The sequence below is a fragment of the Lissotriton helveticus genome, chromosome 9 (genome assembly GCF_964261635.1).
Source record: "Lissotriton helveticus chromosome 9, aLisHel1.1, whole genome shotgun sequence".
Lineage (NCBI taxonomy): Eukaryota > Metazoa > Chordata > Amphibia > Caudata > Salamandridae > Lissotriton > Lissotriton helveticus.
The window spans coordinates 87,589,434-87,612,268 of record NC_136070.1 but is presented as its reverse complement, the minus strand read 5'-3'; the positions used below and the strand labels follow the sequence as shown (position 1 = coordinate 87,612,268).

At 44.3% G+C, this 22,835-nt stretch overlaps 1 protein-coding gene across 10 annotated transcripts in view; it reads right to left on the bottom strand.

Annotated features, from left to right (window-relative positions):
* Window positions 1-22,835, bottom strand: part of LOC144782636 (uncharacterized) — a 235,348-nt gene that overhangs the window by 200,553 nt on the left and 11,960 nt on the right. For all 10 annotated transcript variants that reach the window (XR_013601185.1, XR_013601188.1, XR_013601186.1 and 7 more), the window contains one exon: window positions 21,575-21,646. Coding sequence is in view for 6 of the 10 variants with exons in the window: in XM_078661994.1 (XP_078518120.1) it covers window positions 21,575-21,646 (72 nt within the window). In the remaining 4 variants the exon portion in view is untranslated. The remainder of the gene's footprint in view (window positions 1-21,574; window positions 21,647-22,835) is intronic.

Sequence of the window (22,835 nt, the reverse complement as noted above, 5' to 3'; positions counted from 1 at the left end):
TTCATTTCACTTCTTAATTATTCATCCTGACTCTCTGAAGCCAAATGAGCTATGCATGAGTCTTGCATACAAAAAGATGTTTTACTGAATTAATGCTCATCGTGTCTGACAACAAGAAAGATGCATCATTCAGAGGAGGCGGGGGAACTCAGTGGATTCTACCTTGCACTGTCTGCATCCTGTTTTGGAAGTTTGTATTCTTACTTGTTTCGATAAATCCAGTAAATTAGCTTTCTGCTACTGCAGAACTATAGGGCATATTTACAATCATTGTGCGCTGCTGGAATGCCAGTTTTTGTGACGTTCCGGTGGAGCACAGGGCTTAGCCATATCTACAAGGCCAAGTAAAGCCACTCAGAGTGGCTTTTCATTGCCTTGTAGGTATGGAGTAAGGCAAGGCAGCACAAGTCGCTTCCTTTCCTTACTCTGAATGAAAGAGGTGTTCCATGGGTGTTGCTGTGGGTGTTCCCACTCAGTGGAGTAGCATGAGCGGGACGACAGGGGCGATTGCCCTGGGCACAAAAATTCTTGAGGGCGCAAAAGGGTTGCAAAATGTAAAAAGGAAATTGGAAGGGACTTCCCTTGCGATGGGGGCTGGCAACACACGCTACGCCGCTTTTCCCACTCAACACCCATGGAATTTGACACTACCCCAGTGTTAGCAATGTGAGTCTCTAATTGGCAGAGGTATGCACCTTTGTCCAAGTAGGGACCCTTCCTTCTAGTCAGGGTAAGGCAGTTACACACTTTAGAAAACTACTGCTCAGCCCCTTGGTAGCTTGGCACGAGCAGACAGGCTTATCCCAAAGGCAATGTGTAAAGTGATTCTACCCGAAAAGCACAGTACCACAGTGAAAACACCACAAATGTACACCATACCAGTTTAGAAAAAAAAGTATATTTTTCTAAATCAAACAAGACCAAAACAACAAAAATCCACCATACATGTGTCAAGATATCAATTTTATGTATTTTTGTTCAAAAATAGAACTATAGAAACAAAATAGCTCCACCTGGGACTATAACGATGTTGTGACAGACACAAATCCAAAGTATGGCACCCACCGCGAGGCCAAAAAATCGAAAAATCAATAGAGTGTCCCATAAACCAATGTGGCAAAGAACTAAGAACGTTCCACAAGGTCCAAATTGAAAAACTGATCAAAAAGGGTCGTAAGGACGGGGCTCCAGGCCCAGGAGGAATTCCTCAGACCTTGTTTAAGGAGGACACAACTTTTTGGGCCTCGAAGTTAACCACTCTCTTCAACACTATCCTACAAAACAACATCATTCCGCCCTCTTGGCAGGGGTCAATTCTTGCGCCAATTTTCAAAGGTGGGGACAAAAAATCCCCCGAGAATTACCGCCTCATAGCCCTTATTGACAATGAAGCAAAGTATTTTGCCGGATTGCTGCTTAACTCACTCAGGGCATGGGCTGACCACCACTCAGTAATTCCTCCGAATCAAACCGGCTTTACAAGCAACACTGGCACCTCTGTCAATCTTATGACCCTTTCCTGCTTAATTGACCAGGCAGAGGTCAGTTCTTGCCCACTCTACATGGGATTCATCGATTACAAAGCCGCCTTCGACAATGTGAATAGGGGAAAGCTCTGGCAGAAGCTTTCCAGATTAAACATCCCAAATGACCTCTTAGGAGGCATACAGCTTCTGCATCAGGACACATAGGTCAGGATCAAGATTGGGGACGGCTCTAGACTATCACGCCCAATTCTGACGACAAAAGGCCTAAAACAAGAAATGTCCTGGCCCCCACACTCTTCAATTTGTTTCTATCAGACTTTCCCGAAGCCTTAAACAAGATAAATTCCCATGCTCCCAAAGTAGCTGGTTTCGTGATGTCAAACCTTCTATATGCCGACGATGTGGTCCTTCTTAGCAAAACAAAGATTGGCATGCAAAGACTCATGGACGCAACCTCCGAATACTCAAATAAGAACGAACTCCAGATTAACAACAAGAAGACAAAAATGTTGGCGGTACGTCCAGGAAGGGCAAAGAAGCTGGCTTGTGTCCTGAACCGGGAAAGCATTGCTGAATCCAACTGCCATAAGTACCTTGGCGTCCTTTTTAATAACAACGGCAGATACAAATCCCATCTAGAAGAACAAAAAAAGAAGGGTGCAGCACTTGCTTTTGCAATCAGTACCATACATAAGAAGCTACTTGGCCCAACATTTGCTCCAACAATGCAGGTCGCGCAGGCTAAAATGATTCCAACATTAACCTACGGAAGCGAGGTGCTAAAAGGATTAGACAGCGGCCAATTGGATAAAATCTTCGCAAAAATCTACAGAACAGTGTTTAAGCTACCAACTCAAACATCACCGGCCCAAATCAGGCTGGAACTGGGCATCTGCAACCAACTACTGGCCAGAGCCATGAGTTTTCTAATGTGCTGTCACAAATTGAGGTCATCGAAGGAAGGCAGCCTAGCTCAACACCTATGGGCCTGTCTTAACACGAACCTATGGAGAGCAGGGCACGATTATTGGGAAAAAGGTTTAAGAACTCTAGGCCTGAAGGACCTTTGGAACCTGCAAGTAAGCCAAAACGAATTCAAACGGCTAGCAAAAATAAGTGCAAAAAAACTTTCTTCAGTGGAAGACAAGGCTCGGCTAGCAAAAAGAAGTCACGGTTGGATAACTTTGCAATCCTATGTCCAGCTGATCCCACAGCAGTATCTAACTTTATCATTCACTACACGAACAAAACTAAGCTTCTTAAAATTGAGAATGGGAGTCATCAACTTGTCGTGTCACTTGCCAAAATGGAAAAGAGATCACGGCCACGAACACTGTCGACTTTGCAGGAATCATAAAGAAGATATTATACACATCCTGCTGCGTGAAAGACGGTCTCTCTTAAGGAAACTCTGGAATATAAACATGGTTAGATCATGCAGAGCAGCAGTTCTGGTATGCATTGATCCTCGGAACACCAAATTAAACTGTGCCCTAGTAAGGTTTCTGGATCAAGCAGCAAAAAAATTTTTGTGATGGGACCCAAACCTGTGAACCTCCATTAGCATAATAACTCGGCAAGGTCCATCTGCCATTTTTATATACACTGGACTGGAACTCACATTCTCTTTTATATGTATACTTTTAAATAGTTTTTATATTTTGTAATTTGCAAAGGTTTTTTTTAAATCACGCAATAAAGTCTTCTTAATAACATAACATAACATAAACCTAGGCCCTGATTTACTAAGTGTGAGAAACTGGGTTGTTAGTTGACGTGTCAAGAAACAGCCACAATACCTTGCAGGGTGAAACACGAAAAGTCACTAAATTAACCCAGTGTGCCAGCTTGGCACAAAGAGCAGTCAAGCTTAACTTAGAGGCAATGTATAAAGTATTTTTGCAGCACTCAAACAGTAGTAACACAAAGCCAACAACAAAAATCCAATCAGTAGAACTGAAGTTATGATTTTCTACAGTTTAATCTTCAAAATAGCACCCAAAAGATCAAAGAGCCAACCACTTAAAGCTAGTCATGTGAGACCGGGTCAAGTTGAAAGTTAAGGCCGGCCACAATGTAGCATGGTTCAGATACAAGAAGTGGATTGGGCCCAATCAGCGCATACCTTCGAACGTAGACTTGTTTTTGAAGAAGGATGTCTGAGAAGGTAAAGTTCAGAATGGCAAGGCTGCAGAAGGTGTCAGAGGAGGTAGTGCCATTCTCGGATGGCCTTGGGGCAAAGCCTTCTTGTAAGATTTCTACGTTCGGACTTAGTTGCAAAATTGAAGTTGAAAAACTCAAATCGGGTGAAGCAGAGGGCTGTACCTGAAGCTCATTCCATGAGGTCAGATACCCCTTTGGGGAAGGACTGTTGAAATTGATTTACTGCTGCGAAGATGAACGTATTAGGAGTAGCCGAGAAGTAAATCCAAATGGTGATGCGCCTCGGGTGGATAGGTTGGTCCTGGTCAACTCTTGGTTCCCAGAACACTTTTTGGCAAAAGTCCTCAGTTTGGGGAATTGCCATCTGGGCAGAATTAGCACCACAACCAAGGGTCCAGGAATGGTGGGACACTTCCTGAGGGTTCAAGTCTCACTCAGGCTAGGTCAAGGTGCCCGTTTGGGATTGTGGGAGCCTGTTATGTCCCTGTGGCTCTGAGCAAGTGGCCAGTAAACTAGCCCTTGGAGTCCCTTCTGGTAGTTTTCCGTGCAGGTTTAGCTGCAGGGCTCAAGAGCAGGGCTAGCCTGTGATGGTTCAAGTCATTCTCCAGGGAGCAGGACAGTCCTCCCAGGTATAGCAATCTGGCAGAGAGTGCTATTTCTAACTCTAATAAGGAACAAATGGCCCACCAAAATGTGGATGTATATTGACTGCTACAGTCAAAAACATTCAGTCATTGTTTATATTTAAATATAAGCTAGATAGTGACAGAGATTTCCTGCAAGACAAACGTGTCTACCTCTACTTGACCAAAAAGCTTTATGTTATCTGTTGGTCTTTCATTCTGAATTTGCTAGACGCAGTTATTGACACCAAGTATGTCCTAAGTGGTACCCAAAAGTCCTTGTGTCTAGAGTGAGGAAGCGGTAACATGGCGTACACTTCGGATCAATCATTGCACAGAGACAAATATTCAACCCAATCATCCTTTTTGGTTGCTGTAGGCCTGTTTCAATGTATGGAAACTCTGCGAATGACCAATAACAAAAGTTACCTTTACAGTTCATAGAGATCATTTTCAACTGAGAAGAGGCAATTACCCCATTTATCGTCTGTGATGTTGGACCCCATGTCTAACTCCCAGGTATGTCTATTATCATTATAGCTGGGCACTTTTGAAGTGGATATAGCTATGTATAGTCAGGATACCCATCTTGTAGAGTCAAGAGATCTGTTTTTCTGAGTCAAAGGCACGCATTAAGGTGGTTCTGCAGAGAACCCTGATACTACCTGATGGAGAATGTCTGTCAATCTAATGTAAATAAACACATTCAGGGTTGGGCATTCCATAGATTTTTTTACATTGCTCAACAGCAAGGAATCTTCCTCCGTGTAGAGATGTCCTAGTGTGGCCAGTACAGCACCAGATAATGTTGGCATCACTCCATGTACATTGGTGAGAGAGAAGTGGATTTTGAGATGGGTCATCTCTGCAGGGTATCAAAAGCAGAGTCCATCCCTTCAGCAAACAGCTCTCTAAGCTTGGCTAGTAGAGCCCACTGTGACTGTTTCCCTTTTGGACTGGTCAAACCCCTTGGTAGGAGGGAGGCCAGTGAGGTCTCCATCTCACTAACATGAAAAGAGTAGTCTGCCATCCGGGTGGTACCAATACCTCTAGAGGTGGCCTGTGTCACTAAATAATACATTCTAGATCCTGGACCTCAAATCCTCCTTTCTTTCTTGTTTGGAAGCATTTTGACCTACTAGTGACACAGGGCTGTTTGTCTACCCAAGAAAATCAGGTCAAAAGTGGTATTATATTCTGAAAAAAGCTCTTGTTTAGCGGGGGAGGTATATTTGTACAGAGATACAAGAACTTAGGGAGGAATACCATATTTAGAAGCGCCATTCTGTCTGTGATCGATGGGGACAATTTAATACAAGTGTCAATCTGGCAGGTAAGTTTAGCAATTGCTTCACCTGGATAGTGAATTTGATGTCCTTGCAAGAACCCCTCCTAAATATGTGACTGAGCTGTCTACTCAGCAAATAGGATAGCCTGGCTAATCGTTGCTGTCCCATCGTGTTACGGGGAAGTAATTCCAACGTGTACCAGTTAATGGTTATACCAGAAGATCTACCAAATTTAATGACCTCCCTTATCAAGGAGGAAGAGGTTGTTGGATGGTTTCTGGACAAATAGCAGAATATCATCTGCATACTTAGAAAGAAGTAGATGGCCTGATTTGAAAAATAGTAAAATAGTGCTCTGTGTGAATGTTGGTTCCTAAGTCAGAGAGACAAGGGATCCATTGCAAGTAGAGGCGAAAGGGGGCGACCCTATCTAGTACCCCTGGCCACCACAAATGTATCAGTGGTCAGGCCATTCACCTCAATATTGGGAACTGGGTTGGAGTATAACAGCGACATCAACTGTGGTATTTAACCACCCGTCCTAAACCTGTTAAGTATAACAAAAGGATATTCCTAAGAATCAAGGCATTGTCTGTGTCTAGAAAACAGCAGCTGCATCAACCGTAAGGTTCAATTGGTGATGAACTGCAAATATTATGTGCTAATTTATCGTAGCAGGCTGACGCGGTACGCTCCTTGATTGAAGAGGAGAGACTAGGTTATCCATCCGTAAGGACAACTGGTTCACTACCAAGTTCGCTAGAATTTTATTATCTAAGCTAGCTACGAAGGCCTGGAACAGCCTCCCCCTCCACCTACGAACCTCACCTTCTCTTCAGGAATACAGAAAGGAACTCAGGGCCCGGCTGTTCTACTGATTCCACCCGAGCAGATGGATCTTCGCGCTGGATACCCTTGCGGGGGATTAGCAGCCCTCTATAAATCTTGTTTGATTGATTGATTGATAAACTGGGCAGCGATTGTTGGCATCATGTACATTTGGTCAGATCTCTGTCTGGTTTAAGGAGCACCACAATGACGGCTTCTCACAATGTGGGTGGCAGGACACTGTCCTGCAGGGCTTCACTGTATACTTCTGACAAGACCAACGCCACTATGTATTTGTACACTGTGACAGATACTCTTTATTGTGGCAAAACAGGAGGGGGCATGACCCCTCAGCCCATTAGAGTGGGCTGAGGCTGCTTAGAGGCCCCCGCATTTCAGCACTGCTGGTGCTTTGGTGTACTTTTGACAGGCTTTGAGGCACTCAGCAGGCGTGTAACAAACACCCCGCAGCCTCCGTGGTTCGGGGGGGTCCCCAGTCTTTAGTATGTGAAGTGGGCCCCCTCAACTCATCTGTGGAGAGCGGTGTGGGTCTTGCTCTAAAGCAGCTGCAGTGTGCAGCCTGCCCTGAGCTCCTCTGGTTGACCCAGGACTGAAGAGAAACAAAGTAACAACTTACATTGTTTCTCTGCAGTCAGAGCCAGGCCCGGAAAAAAGGATGGAGGTAGGATCCCGCATAGAGAGCATTCTCCACAGGGCACTGCTCCTCTGAGAAGGGACGAGGCAGTGCAGTGCTGACCGGGGCAGGCGAATGTTTGCAGCTCCAGAAACAGGATCTGCTGGGACGCATTGGAAGGTAAACAAGCATTTGCAATGCAATTGGTTTCGCATTTGTGAGAGTTTATTTATTTATTTATTTTATTTATTTATTCAAAGTTTTATATAGCGCAAACAAGATCCTTACAGATATCAGAGCGCTTCACAATGACAGGGTAGAGGCAGTAGGAATGAACAGAGGTAATGGGGGCAATGTAGTAGTCACTAACATGAATGGATAATAATAACATACATAAAACATATCAATATACTGTCAGGTAAACAAGTAATATAAAACGGCACAAGTCATTGATCCCACTCCAGAGGTGTTCAGGTACCAAGAAAGTAGCGTAGTAGTGTCTCCCTCAAGTAGAGGTATAGTGCCAAAGGACAAGGTGAGCATTGACACAAGGCAATGCAGAGTCTCTGATCCAACACCTATAACGTTCAGGAGATCTTGGCCAGAAGGATGGTTTTCACCTCTTTCTTGAAGAGTGCAGTGGAGGAGATACGCCTGGTTTCAGGAGGGAGCGCATTCCAGATCCTGGGTGCCATACCTGAGAAGGAGCGCTTGTAAGTTTTCTCTTTCCGGATCTACGGGGTTTCAGGAGTAGATTTTTTGAGCTTCTATTGGATCTCGAACTTCCTGATATAGACAACTTTTGAGCGAGGTAGTTGGGTGCATTGTGGTGCACGGCCGCGTGTGTCATAACTGCAATTTTTAGTTGTATCCTGGCTTCAAAAGGCAGCCATTTTAGGGACTTTAAGTCTGGGGAAATATGTGAATGTTTTCTTGAGCCAGTAATGAGTCTTGCGGCAGCGTTCAGGGAGGCTCTTAAGGGTGCTGTTGTGGATAGCGGGAGTCCGCTGAGGGCCACAATTCCGTAGTCTATTCGAGGGATGACTAACGCTTGTACAGCAGTTTGGAAGTCTTCAGCAGGGAGGAAGGGTTTAATTTTCCTCAGTGTGTTGATATGGAAATTAGCTGCTTTTGTGGCTTTGCTGACGTGCTGCTGCATGTTGAGCTTGGCGTCCAGTGTAATGCCTAGGGATTTCGCTGAGTCCATGATGGTGGGTTGGACATTGAGTGCTGTTAGGTTGTTGAGCCATGTTTGGGTGGTTGAAATTTTCGCCGGGGGTGAGATGAGAAGGAACTCAGTTTTCAGAGCATTTAGTTTGAGGTGATTATCGGCTAGCCAAGATTGAGTGTTAATAAGCGTGGAATTCAGATGTTTGATATCTTCCGGGGATTGAAGCTTTAGGTACAGTTGTGTGTCGTCGGCGTACATATGGAATTGGACATTAGAAGCTTGGAGCAAGGTGGGGAGCGGTTCCATGACGAGGTTGAACAATGTGGGGGAGAGGGAGGATCCTTGTGGAACACCTAGATCTGCATGCAAAGGTGAAGATAGCACATTGTCGATCTTGAACTTCTGAGACCGGTTGTGAAGGAAGGACGAAAACCATTTGAGAACCGTTCCCGATATACCCATTCTAGTGCTTAGCAGCTCCAGCAAGTTCTCATGTTTGACCGTGTCAAATGCTGACGAGAGGTCAAGAAGGATGAGGAGGCAGGACTCATTGCGATCAAGAATTTGGAGGGCGTCATCAATTATGTGTGTCATAGCTGTTTCCGTGCTATGTTTCGCTCGGAAGCCTGATTGATGAGAGTTGAGGAGGTCAAATTGGTCAATGTGTCTTGTTAGTTGGAGTTGGACACATTTCTCCAGCAGTTTGGCCAGGGTGGGGATATTGGTGATGGGCCGGTAATTGTTTAGGTCAGACGGATCAGCTGTAGGTTTCTTGAGTATAGGCGTGACTTGCCCCACCTTGAGGGAGTCTGGAATGAGGCCTTGTTAGAGGGAGCAGTTGATGATTTTGGTCCAGAGAGGGAGGAGCAAGGGGATGAAGTCTTTTACAGCATTAGCAGGTAGAGGGTCTGTGAGGTGATTAGAGGGCTTCAAGGTGCAGAGCAGATTGTGTATTGTTTCTTCCGAGTAGGTATCGAAGTACAGCCAAGATGCCATGTTTTTAGGTTGAGTGTTAACCATTCTGGTGTGGTTGGGGAATCGGCTTACATCTATGATGAGGTCATTTCTTATGTTGTCAGTCTTGAGCTTAAAGAAAGCAGAGAAGTCTTCACAGTGTGGGGTGTCGCTAGTTGTGCTATTTGATTGTAAAGGTTGTGCCTTTGTTTGGGTCTTGATTAGTTCGAACAGTTTTCTTGGCCTGTTTTTTGCTTGGTCCAACTGGCGGCTGAAGAAGTCCAACTTTGTGCGCTTTATTTTCCTGAAGTAGGCATTTCTCTTGTTTTTAAGCCTTTTGAGGTGCAGTGCTGAAGGGTCCGCTCTCCAGGTGCGCTCTGCCATTCGCATCGAACGCCTGTCGTCATTGAGTCGGTCGTCATACCAGGGGTTAGAAGTTTTGGTGGAGACTCTCTTCAGTTGCAGTGGGGCGACTTCATTGACTAATGTATTCATAGATTCAAGGTAGTGGTCAGTCAGTGATTGAACATCCGAGGCACCTGAAGGGGGAAGGAGGAGATTGCCGATGTGGGGAGGCAGAGTAGAGTGGTTGAGATTCTTCATGTCCCTTTTCCATGTTTTGGATTTGATTGGTTGAGCCGGGTTAGGTTTAACTTTTTCATTGATAAAGAAGGTGATAATGTGGTGATCTGACCAGTCGCAGGGTAGAATCGTCTCCAGTTGTGTAGAATTCTCTTTGGCAATGATGAGATCAAGTATCGAGCCTTTGTCGTGTGTTGGTCTATCGCAAATTTGGGTGAGGTCAAGCGCATTAAGGAAAGTTTTGAGACTATTCACCACTGTGTCTTTCTGATCGTTCCAGTGGAGATTGAAGTCACCCAGGTAGACTTGGGTGGTCTGCCGACCGGCATTGGAAGTGATCATGTCCATGAGTTGTTGGGTGAATATGAGATTGTCACCAGGCGGGTGATAGATGAGATGTAAAGCACAAACTTGTTTGCCCTCGCTGGTGATGTCAAGGCAGAGGAGTTCACAGGAGGAGAGGGAGGGGGAGGTGACTTTAGTAACGGAGAGGTTGCTTCTAAAAATGCATGCAATTCCCCCGCCCGTCTTGTCTGAAGACCTGTCTAGCCTAATGATGTGATAGTTGGGGGGGACTAGTATGTCCATAATCGGGGTAGAGGCTTCAGTGAGCCAAGTTTCTGTTAGAATGGCCAGGTCCAGATCCCTAGCTGAGACGAGATCAGCGATGTCGGAGGAGTGTCTCTGGGCCGATCTGCAGTTGAGTAGAATGCATTTGAGTTTGGGAGAGGAAAAGGGTGGTCGAGCTTTCTAGAGTGAGTGGAACTTTTCTGAGGTTGTTAGGGACGGAACCTCTGTTGTTGAGTGTTGGGAGCCTCAGAGGGTTTGTAAGAATTGTGGGTATGAGGATGTGCGTGCTGGATATGTGTTTTACCAGACCTGGGCCATAAGAGCGTAGGAGAGAGCATAGGTCGCGGTCCGACAATGAGTTGAGGACACGGCGGGGGCGGTGGGAGTTGTTGCGAACGGGGATAGTCGGCCAGCGCGGATGTCGTCGGAGGCGAGGGTATGTAGGGAGGGTGCGTCGTTTGTAAGGTAGGGGGGTGGTGGGAGGTAGACTGGGCTGTGAGGAGAGAAGGTCTTTGATTGCGTGGACATCTTTTTTGATTTGTAGAATATCCTCTTTGACTTGTTGGAGGGTGAATAAAGTCAGGTCAGGAGGTGCATTGGGGATGGGGTTGGTGGTGAGAGCCAATGGTGAATGGTTGAGTAGTGAGCTGGAGAGCGGGCAGGGTATCGTGGGGGGGGATATACTAGCGTTGTTGGAAGGTTCTGTTGTGCTAAAGAGTGGGATGGCATTCAAAGTGTGGGCGTGTTTGTGGGCGAGGGGTGTGGGTGAAGTAGGTGAAGTAGGCGGTGGGTGGGAGGCAAAGGTAGTGACGTTAGTGGGGGACGGTGCCGGTGAGTAGAAGAGCGAGTGAAGGCTGAGGATAGTGGGGGAGACAAGAGGGTAGTGAGGGCTGAGAATAGGAGGTGGGAGAGAGGGGGATGCTAAGGTAGGGGAGGTGGTATGTTCTGTATCTTTTGTTGGGAGAGTGAGAGTGTCGTGGGTGGGAGTGGGGAGGGAGAGGTGTCCGCCGTGGGGGGGATGGGAGGGGGGTGGATAAACACCGAATGGTGGTGTGTACAGATGGTGGCGTGTTGTGGGTGAGAGTTGTTGTGTCAGGTGTGAGAGACTCGTGGGTGGGAGTGGGGAGGGAGAGGGGTCTGCCGTGGGGGGGATGGTAGGGGGTGGTGGTGTGTTCAGATGGTGGCTTGTTGTGGGTGGGAGTTGTTATGTCAGGGGGGAGAGGGATGGAGGGGGTATGAGTAGGGACAAGAGGGGTCATGTTAGAGGGATGGCTAGTATATGAGGTGGAGAGATTTGTGACTGTCCTTGGGGAGTGTGGGGTGTTAACAGCAGGTGGGCCATTTACTGGGGTGCTGGGGGTAGAGGTGTCGTAGGTGGGGGCTGCGAAGTCAGGGGTGATAGTGCTGGTGGAGTTCTGGGTGGGGGTCCGCAGCTTGGAAAGGTGCTCTTTGAACTTGGGGAACAGGTTGTCTAGTAGTTCCAGGTTCTTGTCCGTGGATTGAATTAGGACAATCCCGTTATTGTAGATAGTAATGGTAGTCCTGCCAGGGAAGAGGTGGGAAGGTGTGATAGAGAGAGTTAGGCCATGAGTTGTTTTCCTGGTGGTGGAGACGGTGAGTAGGGAGAGGAACACTTTTCTCCATTGGGCTCTGCGTGAGGTGTGGAAGATGATATCAGTATTCAGGGCTCCATTGCCCGGTGAGAAGTAGGTGTCGGTAAAGGGTGTTTCAGGGTGCGACCTCAAGAAGTTATGTTTAAAACGTTTAGTGGCTTTTTTGGTGAGAGTGGAAGGGTAGTTAATTCTAAAAGTGTGCTTGCCGTTGAGCTCCATTTTAGAGAGGCTGTTCTAGAGAGGTGCAGCTTACCTAATGCATCCTATATGCGAGGCAGCAGTCAGTTTACACCATGTACAAGATATGAGAGGTAGAACCGGTTAGGTGGAAACCAATTTATACATCAGAATGTACGAGGTAACAGCAGTGTAGTCTAGGTGTAGAAAGTGGCTGGGTGCAGCTTACATGACTAAGTGAAGTGAATGAGGTAGAAAGTGGCTGGGTGCAGCTTACATGACTAAGTGAAGTGAATGAGGTAGAGATAATCAGTGTAATATCGTGAAGTAGTTTACATCGAAGAACCAACAAATAAATGAGGTAGCAGCTTACCACATCTATAATATAAAAATAGGGCTAAACTACTAATGATTTACTGGATCCAGTATATGTGCAAACAAATTACTGCAATAGCAAATATGACACTCGAATATGAGGTAGTAATCAGTGCACTGTCGGTGGGTGAAAGAGAAGATGGGTGTATAATACCTAAGATGTAGGATACCAATAGTAATAAAATACTGCAGTAAAAGGCAGATACCTAAGCGCAACAAGAGCACCAGGTTATATAAAGTGTAAAATACAATAGTAATAAAATACCGCAGTAAAGGACAGACACTTAAGAACACAAAGAATTAAATACAAAGCTATGCGAAGTCTTTGGTACCGATAGTAGATAATAGTCAGAGGATTAGTCCATGATGGCCGCCAAAGAGAGCAAGAGTAGTTTAAAAATGGCCACCAAATAGGGAGGATGAAGTCATTAGTCCTCTTTTAGTTGTTGCTGTTTTGATGTTTTAAAAATGGCCACCAAATAGGGTTAGAGCTATTGACGTTGCAAAGGACATGGCATTTTACCTTTGTGTTTTCTGTTTGGAGTGGAGTGAAGTGAATGTGTGTGGTGTCAAGTGGAAATATGTGTTTTAGATTGGAATTGTTAGTTGTGGAATTGTGTTGGGTGGATTAGATCTGTGTAGTGAAATAATGTGGCATGGTGTGCAGTGTAATTATGTGGATAGCAATTATGTGGTATTGAGTGTACTGGAATTATGTAGAGTGGGATTGTGTGTCATGGAGTGGGATTGTGTCTTTTGGAGTGAGATTATCTGGAATGGTATTTTGTGTTCTGGAGTGGTAATGAGCGCAGTTTACTTATGTGGTGTGCTGTTAAATGTTGCAGCATGATGTGGAATGTTGTGGACAGCAAGTGCTTGATATGCTATTTGCATAAGAAAATACTACTATTTTTTAGGTAATCCTCCATTAGTTATTAGTAAGTAAGGGGGTAGAGAAGCAATCACGGACAGCATTCGGTTAGCCTTAAGGAGACAAAGAATGCTGTGGTCTGTGGTAGATGCCACCCTGAAGGCATAGGTATATGTATCAGGAGTTGCCAATGAAAGGAAGTGGAAATGCTCTTTAGACATTGCCGGAATTGATGGCTACTGTGCAGTTGCAGACTTCGCTGAGATGACAGTGGGTGGGGAAATGCTAATTTGTCACTGTAGGTTTAATTACATAAATTGCAAATTTTCTCTGGTGTTTGTCCTTGGGGTACTTGCTGACTAGTGCTACATATGGGATCAGGTTTGCCTTTGACAGGAGGTATGGTTTAGTGGGGTATATAGTGTAAATTAATGTTGGCGTGAGGAAACAAAAATCAGCCCCTTTGTACATTTAATATTTTTGTGTGCATTAGGCAGAGGATGAAAAGTAGCAGGAATGGCTTTGATGCTGTAGAGGCTAGCAGGAAGAACCGTTTTGGGGTGGTCAGTTGAAAAGATTGTTTAACATGTTTTAAACTACCACAGTGGCAATGGGGAGGGCAGCAGCTGAAAGGCTCTGTCTTTACTGGTAGGCAGAGGTTAGATGGGGACCGGCCATCAGTCTTTCTGTCGGTGGTGAACAGAGGAGCACTGGGTGACTGTTACACGTTTGCAGTGACATCTGAGGGGTGGTTTCAAAGGCGGACGGAAAAGAATAATTGCGGTTTCGTAGGGGTGAGAGTAGAGTGAAATGGATGCGTTAGTAGCAGGCACAACGGCAGTGGTCTGTGTTTGAAGGTGGTTAACTGAGCGGGCTTCGCTTGGAGGTGGGTCATCAAGTAGGAGGATGTGTTTAGAGGGGCGGCTGGAGGCAGTGTTATGTAACTTTGCTGGGGGCACGCTGCAGCAGTATTTACTGATGTATGTAAATCTCCCGATGATAGGGCGTATGTGACCAATCACTGGGGTGAGCCCCTGCAGTATGGTGGGTCGCTGGGCTGAGAGCTCTTGACTGGTGTGGAGAATGGGGGGTCACTCCATGTACTCTGCAGGGGGGCCCCCTCAAGTTTCGTTACGCCATTGGCACTCAATTTCTCACCTCTTGCTGTAGTCTTGTGCTTGAAAACCCCTTCCGCCAACTATACAGGTCTGGACAGTGGTCCTCTGACTCTAGGTGCTGATAGTGAGGAGGGCCTGCTCACCTGACTCAGTGGGCAAGCTGCAATGGTGGCCTTAAGCTCACTGACTGCGCCTGTCTCCGCCGGATCTTCAAGGCCTACAAGAGTGTCTGGACCGTGGTCCAGCAGCAGTGTCCATGGTGGCTGTAAATGTCGGATTTCAGCTACCGCTGGACCCAGCATCTCTTTTACGGCATTTACCATACCGCCCATATTATCTGTGGCTGCCCAGCCCGTGATTGCAGAATGTTTGTCAGGTGAGGATGTGGAACTCTATTACAGTGGGGCCATTTTAGCATTGGCCGAGTTATACAAGTCATTGAAAGTAATTGTTTGGACGGCGATTGATGGGGAAGAAAACCCATGCTCCAATGATGCACACCCTGATGCTTAATGTGGTAGTGATATTAAGACAGGCAACCATACCAAAATGAAGTTACAGGTACTTATCTCCACTAGTGATTGGGTGGTCTGAATCATCCTCGTTCTCCATTGGAGAAGTCCCAGCAGGCCTCAGCATATGGTGCTGCTTGAAGACTAATGTGCTCTGCTTGTAGGCTCCTTTTCCCATTGCTACTCTATGCTCATGGTCACACACAGAACCTGTCACATGGTGTTCCACTTCCTTAGGTGTATCTTCCAAGGATTTGTGTAGCAAGCCCGCAAAGGACTTTAGTCGAAGGTCAACATCCACAAAACTGCGCAGCCCGATATGTTAGCTGCCTGAATGTCATGTATTATAGAGCACACATGCAAATAAAATTAAAAAAGAAAAGATTTCTGCACAAACATTGCAGAATAAATACCAACACTTGTGTCTACTTTTTCTAGATTCCAGGGTTGGGATCCATACCTTCATAAAATACTTCCCTTGCGAGATGATAGTTACTCTGACAGGATTATCTGACTCCGAACACTCATTACCGCATAACTCCTTCTGGTTGAGAAGTGGGAGACACCTGCTCTTTATTCTCTTTCCCGAAGAGGTGTGCTATGTATTATTCCTGAGAAAAGGTGTTCATTGATTTTTTTTTACCCGTTTGAGAAGACATCAGTGGGATCACACACTCGGTCCTTTGGAACACTGTAAGCTCTCTGCAAGGCCACTGACATGATTCACGAAGGGAATGGTCCCCCAAGGGGACACATTCACTTTGTGAATCAGTTGTCAGAACTTGCTGGCCGGTAATTCATAAATGGTTTTCCGAATGCAGTCACAAACCATTAATGCATTTCTTGCTAAATCACTAACAGGACGGGACATCCCTTTCACAGTCCCTCCTCCTGTATGCGACTCAGAAAGAATCCAAGAGTCCTTTGAGGAGTTAGAACGAATTTTCCAACTTGTAAAAGGGCTTTTTCTCCTTATAAAATTCCCTTTTGCAGATGCATATCCTGTGTTTTTTTTTTATCTCGAGTCACAGGGTCTGCGACCTCAAAAGGCTTTGTATATATGGGGGCACTACAGGCAGTAATTACAGTAACTTTTATAATTACATGGAGATTGTGTGAGAAAAAACTTTCATCTATGCGCACAACTAAAATTTACTCACTTTTAAAGTATTTACTGCGCAAAATATGCCGGGAGAAATAGTAATGGTAGTTATGCTCTAAATAAAAAATAACTCTGCAGAATTTGGCGTTAATAAGAAACTAAGCAATACTGACAGGTATTTTCATATTCTTCTCCACAGGATTTCAACATAGAGCTTAATTAAAACACTTTTCTTTGGGTCATACTACTCCATAGTTAAAAAGAAGACTTTGAAGCCGAGGTTTCGAATACAGAAGTAGCTGCCAGCATATAAAAACTGATAGTACAAATGTAAATTCCTTTAATTAATTTCCACTGCATTAGTCATTTTGATGAATTTCATTTAAAATTCTACAGTTCAGTAGGTATTGTTTCATGGGTTTGTTCATCCATCTGACTGTTTTCGTGCATTTTTGTAATTAACTAGATTCATCTAATCAAATGAATCAGTTTATTGGCAGGAAGAGCTATTTAAAAATGGAGTCATTAAGTCCGGTCACACAGTATCTTTTAATTACAAGTCTTGAATTAACTTAAGCTGTTGTTTCCTTCCTCTACCAGGTTTCGGGAAAAAATGTAAATTGCGGTCAAGTAACCTGTTTCAACTATGAATACAAATTGTGATTGCCAAATGAAAAAGTTATGTACCCGATGCACAAGTCCTGCTGCACCTAAGTTGGCAATATGCGGAAGTAGGAAACAATTCAGAAATCCATTTGCACCTGTAAATTTGACTTTGCGCCCAAATGACTCTATTTAGGAGTGCCGATTGTTCACAAAAAGTGACCTTGTAGGCGTTAATTGTTTTATCCATGCACACTATTACTCCAGGTAGGAATGATTTAGCCCATGAGTCAATTCCAAGCAGGGGCCAAGGTGGGGTTTCTTGGAAAGTTCGGGACACACATACAAATGGAAATATTAAACTTTTTCTGACCTCTTCCCAAGCTAGAAATTTAACCAGTTAAGGATAGAAGTAAAACTGTTTCAATGTGGAAAGGTAAAGGGACACCAACAAAGCTGACAATTGTTGGTGATTGTTTTCCCTGTGGATAAAAAAATGACACTGCACAAATTTGATGGGATTTCCCCATGTGCAATTGTGCACTATGTGCAAGTGCATGTTTCCAGGTGTAAACTATGTGAATCCCCAAAACAATAAACATTCATGATAGGCCATGAATATGTACATGAAACGAATCCGATCAGTGGTGTTACACTTAAGGTTTGCAGTAGATTTCAGAATTTTTTAGGGATTCATTAATTATCCTAGGAATTCTGCTGGGAATCTACCACAGTATTTCAGCTTCTCAGAATATCCACAAGGTAGTCAATCTCAATGTGTAGTTCAGTTGTAAATATGTACAAGTAACCATTTGTTTAACAGGAAAATATTGTTCAATTTGAAGTAACCACTTCCCACGCACTCCCATGTTCTCTTCATTTTCCAATCCTGGAAACAGTCACCAGATACCCTACCCCCATTGTCAAACCAGACATACAATGTGCACACTGTTTGATATGTGAATAGGAATACAACTTGTATATTTCCAGAGAGTAGCTAAATAACCTATCTAATGAATATTAATTAGGCAGGTCACAATGGAGACCCCAGCTAATGACCGTGAATGCAGGAATAGTACTGCAAGGGACACCAGACCCCTGTCCTCACATTTGATTTTGCAAATGGAAAAAAAATATGTGCCACGTGTCCAATAAAGGAAAAGATGTTGCTTTTAAAAATACTTCCAGTTTGGTAACACATCATGGAAACAAGCAGCACCTTGGGACCTAACCAAAGCCTGATCTCCTCAAGTCCACCAACATGATTCGCAAAGGGTTAAATGTCTTAGGGGAAGAGCTTACCCTTTGCAAATCCTTTACCACCCACATTCCAGGGGGTTGAAAAATGATCAAATGTTTGCAATTGCAACTGATGCCACAATGCATTCATACTTTCCTTTCACTATCACAAAAAAGAGGGGGACACAATTTTCAAACCCTAGTTACAATCCTGAGAGAGTCGTAAAAGTCTTTTTGTACCTTGTAAAAAATCATTTTGCATTGCTAAACCTTGTGATTTTGTGAATTGATGGGTTTGTGACTGCAAAAGATCTTTATACACCTGCACACTAATCCTGTAATTCTAATGAGTTAATTATGGAAGTTTCAAAGGTGGGAAACTAAGGACACATGTTTGTGAATACCCGCAAACTCCTGGGTTCAAGGATGTTCTTCCTATTTGCTGTGTAACCCTCCCAACCCCATAACATGCTCTTTCATGCCTTTAACACTAAAAGTACAATGGGCAAAAATTCGCCTCTCTAGATAATTTCCTCCATCATAAGGATGTGTTGCTATGGTCATTTCCCCAGTTTGGCGTTCAGTAATATTTTCCTCTCCAGAGTGCCTGACTGTGAGTAACTGGTGTTCATGTTTCTGATTTTGGCGCTAGCCTCACACTAATCTAGTGTATGGACAGAGGCCTACGCCTGTCCATTAACATGAGTGAGGTTCTGCCCACATTCTCTGACCAGAAGGGGGGCAACACGCATGCTTTTGTTTTACTGACAGTGGACTAATGTCATGGGTTTGGCATGTGGGGCAGTGGAGTCAGCATACCATGTTTTGTGAATCCGTGGTTGAGACCAGACCTTTCCATCTGTGTGGTGATCCACTAGCCCACTTGTTTAAAATTATGTTTCTATTCACTAACTCAGATCCAAGTGCAAACATTCCAAGAGTTGTGCATGCTTATCTATACGGCCTGTGTGGTGCCAGGATAATGGAGGCCTGTGGTTTCTATTTTGGAACCCCCTGACCTGTTTTTGTGCACAAGATGGAGGTGAGGTTGTTTTCCCAGACAGTGAAAGAGTATTGCTGACATTCCTGAATCTGGAGGGAGGACACTGAAGTGGGGACAGAGTAGAAAAGGATCCTTTAGAAATGCCATTTAGTATATGCTTTAGGTGAAAGATGGGTCTTTTAGTCTAGATGAAAGGGATCCCTTTAGGGGAGGCCAGCTTTTTATCTATTCCTGCATCACTGTAGCTGTTGAGAGCCAAGTGCAAAAAGCTCTTACCTCTTTGAGTTTCTGGTGTGGGTACTCCAGGCTTTAACTACTCTGCTGTAATGAGCACCACTCTACCCAAAGGCCGTGTCTAGAAAGTGGCCTGGAAAGGACATGTAAAAATTGAACCACCCCAAATTGGTTCTGAAAGTGTAGATAGGGAATCCATATCTCCTGTCTGCTTTGGCCATATAAACGTGGGAGTCACTGAATGACTTACTGTTCCAGTCTCAAGTTCTCTTTAATCCCGAAATGGAGTTCTCTACAGAGTAATTAGAATACTGCTGTGCAACCAGAGCTGGTGTCTGACTGACAGCCAGCATACCAGTGGTGGGGGGACATCACCTGAAGTGTTGCCTTCCTGGAAGAACATTTCATTTGACCAGAAACCATTGAGGCCAGCATGCACGCAGAGCAACGCAAGGAGCCTGCCAAACCTGCAGTAGGTAATTATCCAAGGAGTTCTAGTGGTGTGAGGGTTTGCCAGTAGAAGGATACTGTGAAGAGAGATCTGCAACCGCTAGAAGAGTGTGATGCATTTTCTCAGAGATTGAAGTTCCAAGTGGGAATCAGGAAAGGCGGCCATTGCTGCTGTGACCAAGAAATGCATCTGAGACAGAGGTCTCTGCTGTGACCTAAGTTGTGCTAAAGCGGATGTCTTCACTGTGAGTTTTGCTGAGACAAACGCAACCAAGAACAGCGTCCAAAGCAGATTGTCCTACCATGAGCAAAACCTGGCGCCAGACGTGGATGCTGCCATGGAAGTAAGAGTGCACCCATGTCTGCCCTTATGCTTAGATGATCCCTGAACCCATGGCAGGACATCTGCTTCATATCACTGCAGGACCCAGAAGTGGGTCTGATTCCTGCAGTGAGCTTCAGCTAAAGTCCAGTGCCTACATCCATCTACTATGAAATCGGGCTGTGGCCCTACAACTCTATTCTACTACAGTCCACCCAGATCACGGGCCGAGAATACAGCTGGTGTGTCTCTACCCAGAAGCGGGAGAGAAGACAGAAGTGTGTTGCACTAAGAACTCCACGGTGGGGAGACTGAACTAAAGGGGACTCTATTAAAACAAGTGATAATGAACTGAAGAGAGATAGTCTGCACCTGAGCATTAACACATGCCTTATAAAGATTTTAAACCACAGAGGGACCTGTCTAAAATCTTACAAATGAATACCCAGGAAAGGGGAGGAGGTAGGCAGAATCCAAGGTGCATAAAGAAAGTAGTAGGATTTCTTTATTGTAGCTGCTGTCAGTTCCTGTGAAGTATTGTGTTTTATGTGTGTAGATTAAAGTACGTTTCTGTTCAGAAGTAAAGCACTGGGCTGGGCAATAATCTATTGCTCTGCTGAGTGATTGTTAAGTTCTGAGCTTGCGCTCCTCCACACTACCATCCATGAGAAGCTAGTGGCTCTTCATTGCTACCATAAAGAGTTAAATGCCAAGTCACTTGGATTCACCCTGGACACCAACCTTACCCTCAAGAAACACAACAAAAAAACACAAAGATGTCCTGGAACCAGTTCTCTCTTCTAAAGAAACTGAAACCATTTCTTCCAGAAAGCGACTCCAGAACTGCTGTTCAAACCCTCTTACTCTTGCATGTGGATGGTGGTAATGCCCTACTTCAGCACCTTCCAGCTGCCCCAGTAGCACACCTCAGGGGTAACTTACAATCAGAAGCATGTCTCATCCAGGGCCTGAGAAAATATGACAAGACCACCCCCATCCTGATGGAACTCCATTGGCTTTCCTTGCAGGTCCACACCCGCTTCAAAAACAGATACTTCATTTACAAATCCTCACGACCAGCACCCTTACTTATCTTGCAGATAATCTCACCATTTCTGGTGGTGCTCAGCCAGCCTGCAGCCAGGATACCATCATACTGCAGACTAATAAGTGAAATATAGAGAACGAAAAGACAGCAGACCTTTTATATCTATGCACCCAGGATCTGGAACACATCCCTGTATCCATCAGAACTACCTCAATACTTCTCCAATTAGGAAAGAATTGAAGATTCACCTCTATAAAGAACAATACATCACAATGCATTCACTGGTGACCACCCAGCTTTCTCCCCTATGTCTCGTGGGCTTTACGCTTGTCTTTTCCCATGTATAGCCATCCGCTGCCTTTAGGCTAGGTTCGCAGTAGAGAAATACCATATATATATGTCAGATGAGCACAGTACTTTGATGTTCCACCGGCAGCAAAAAGTGCTCACAGTACATCTGAGATATTTTGGCTTGGCTTAATATCAGCCTTGATCACAGGTGAGCAAACATTAGCACTTAACATGACCTCATATATTTTAAGAAGGAACAGTCTCTTGCATTATACGTAACCATCATGGTCCTACATTTCCCACAATTCATCATACCTGTTCTTCCAAGTGGATAATATTTCAAAGTTCTGGGAGGACGAAAGTCTGTGATATTTCAATACATTGCATCTGAAAAAGAGTTTGTCACATTTCAAAAATGTTGCCTGCGCTTTATTGTTTTTATTATCACTATTGCTGCCCACAATGTTTAAGCGCCTCATATTAATTATTATAATTACTTAGTAAAAATACCAAAGAATATAATTATTTTCCCCACTCCAAACTAATTATTTTGTCAAAAAGTTTACCAATAAGGGGGGAGGATAGAAAACTGAGAAAAAGTAACAATTTACTTATTAAAAGGCGATACAAAATTCAGACAAATTCATTATAATATGGGTATTCACTTGTCTGAATTAGGTTATGTAATCAATAATATGGATGAAGCAGAGAACTACTCAATAAAAAATAAGGCTAGGCAACAGGCTACAATAACAACGTAGAACATAAAAGTGGCAAAAACAAGCAAAAAAAGAAAGCAACATCACACATGAAGTGATGGTGACAACAACGGGGACAACATTTTGGTTGTTGGTGTCACCCAATTTGTCTCCTACATACATTCTGTATATGTTTCAGTCCTTGGGAGATCCTCCGCCTGGGCCTTCATATCATCGATACACTATACAAATAATGTGATATCACTTTCTTAATGCCAATACTGTTAATAGTCACCTCAACATCATCTAGTTGATACTAAGATAAAACCATGGGTCACAACCTGTAATCCTGGCAATGAGCGGCTTAATTCCTGCTTCACATAAATAATGTACAGGTGCAGCCACCGTCCTTATTGTCTCTCTAAGAGTCCATAGCCGTTGGAATTTATAAAATAAATCATTTCCTTTTTGTGGCACAACCTTACTTCTGTTGAAATTGCAGTCTTTCAGCAACATAGATCCACATTTGGTGTCAGGGTGGTGGGACCATGATTAGATAATTTTGTGACAAAGTGTCAATAAACCTTTGACGCCATCTAATAATAAAAATAAGAGGGATGGACACAGAGTTTCCACAGATTTTAGCTACTTATAAGTTGGCCTATCTGTTTCAATGACACTCTTAATACAACAGGGCCCCCCTTCTTGTAGAAGCACATTGGTGCTACAATTCATCCAATGTGCCAACCCCCCAAATCTAAATCTATCCCATTATATTGGTGGTGCTTGCATCTGTGGTTATAATATTAGATCTGTTGGCATGTCATGCATGGCTAAGCATTGCCCTTTCCCACAATTGCAGTGGACTAATGTGTGAT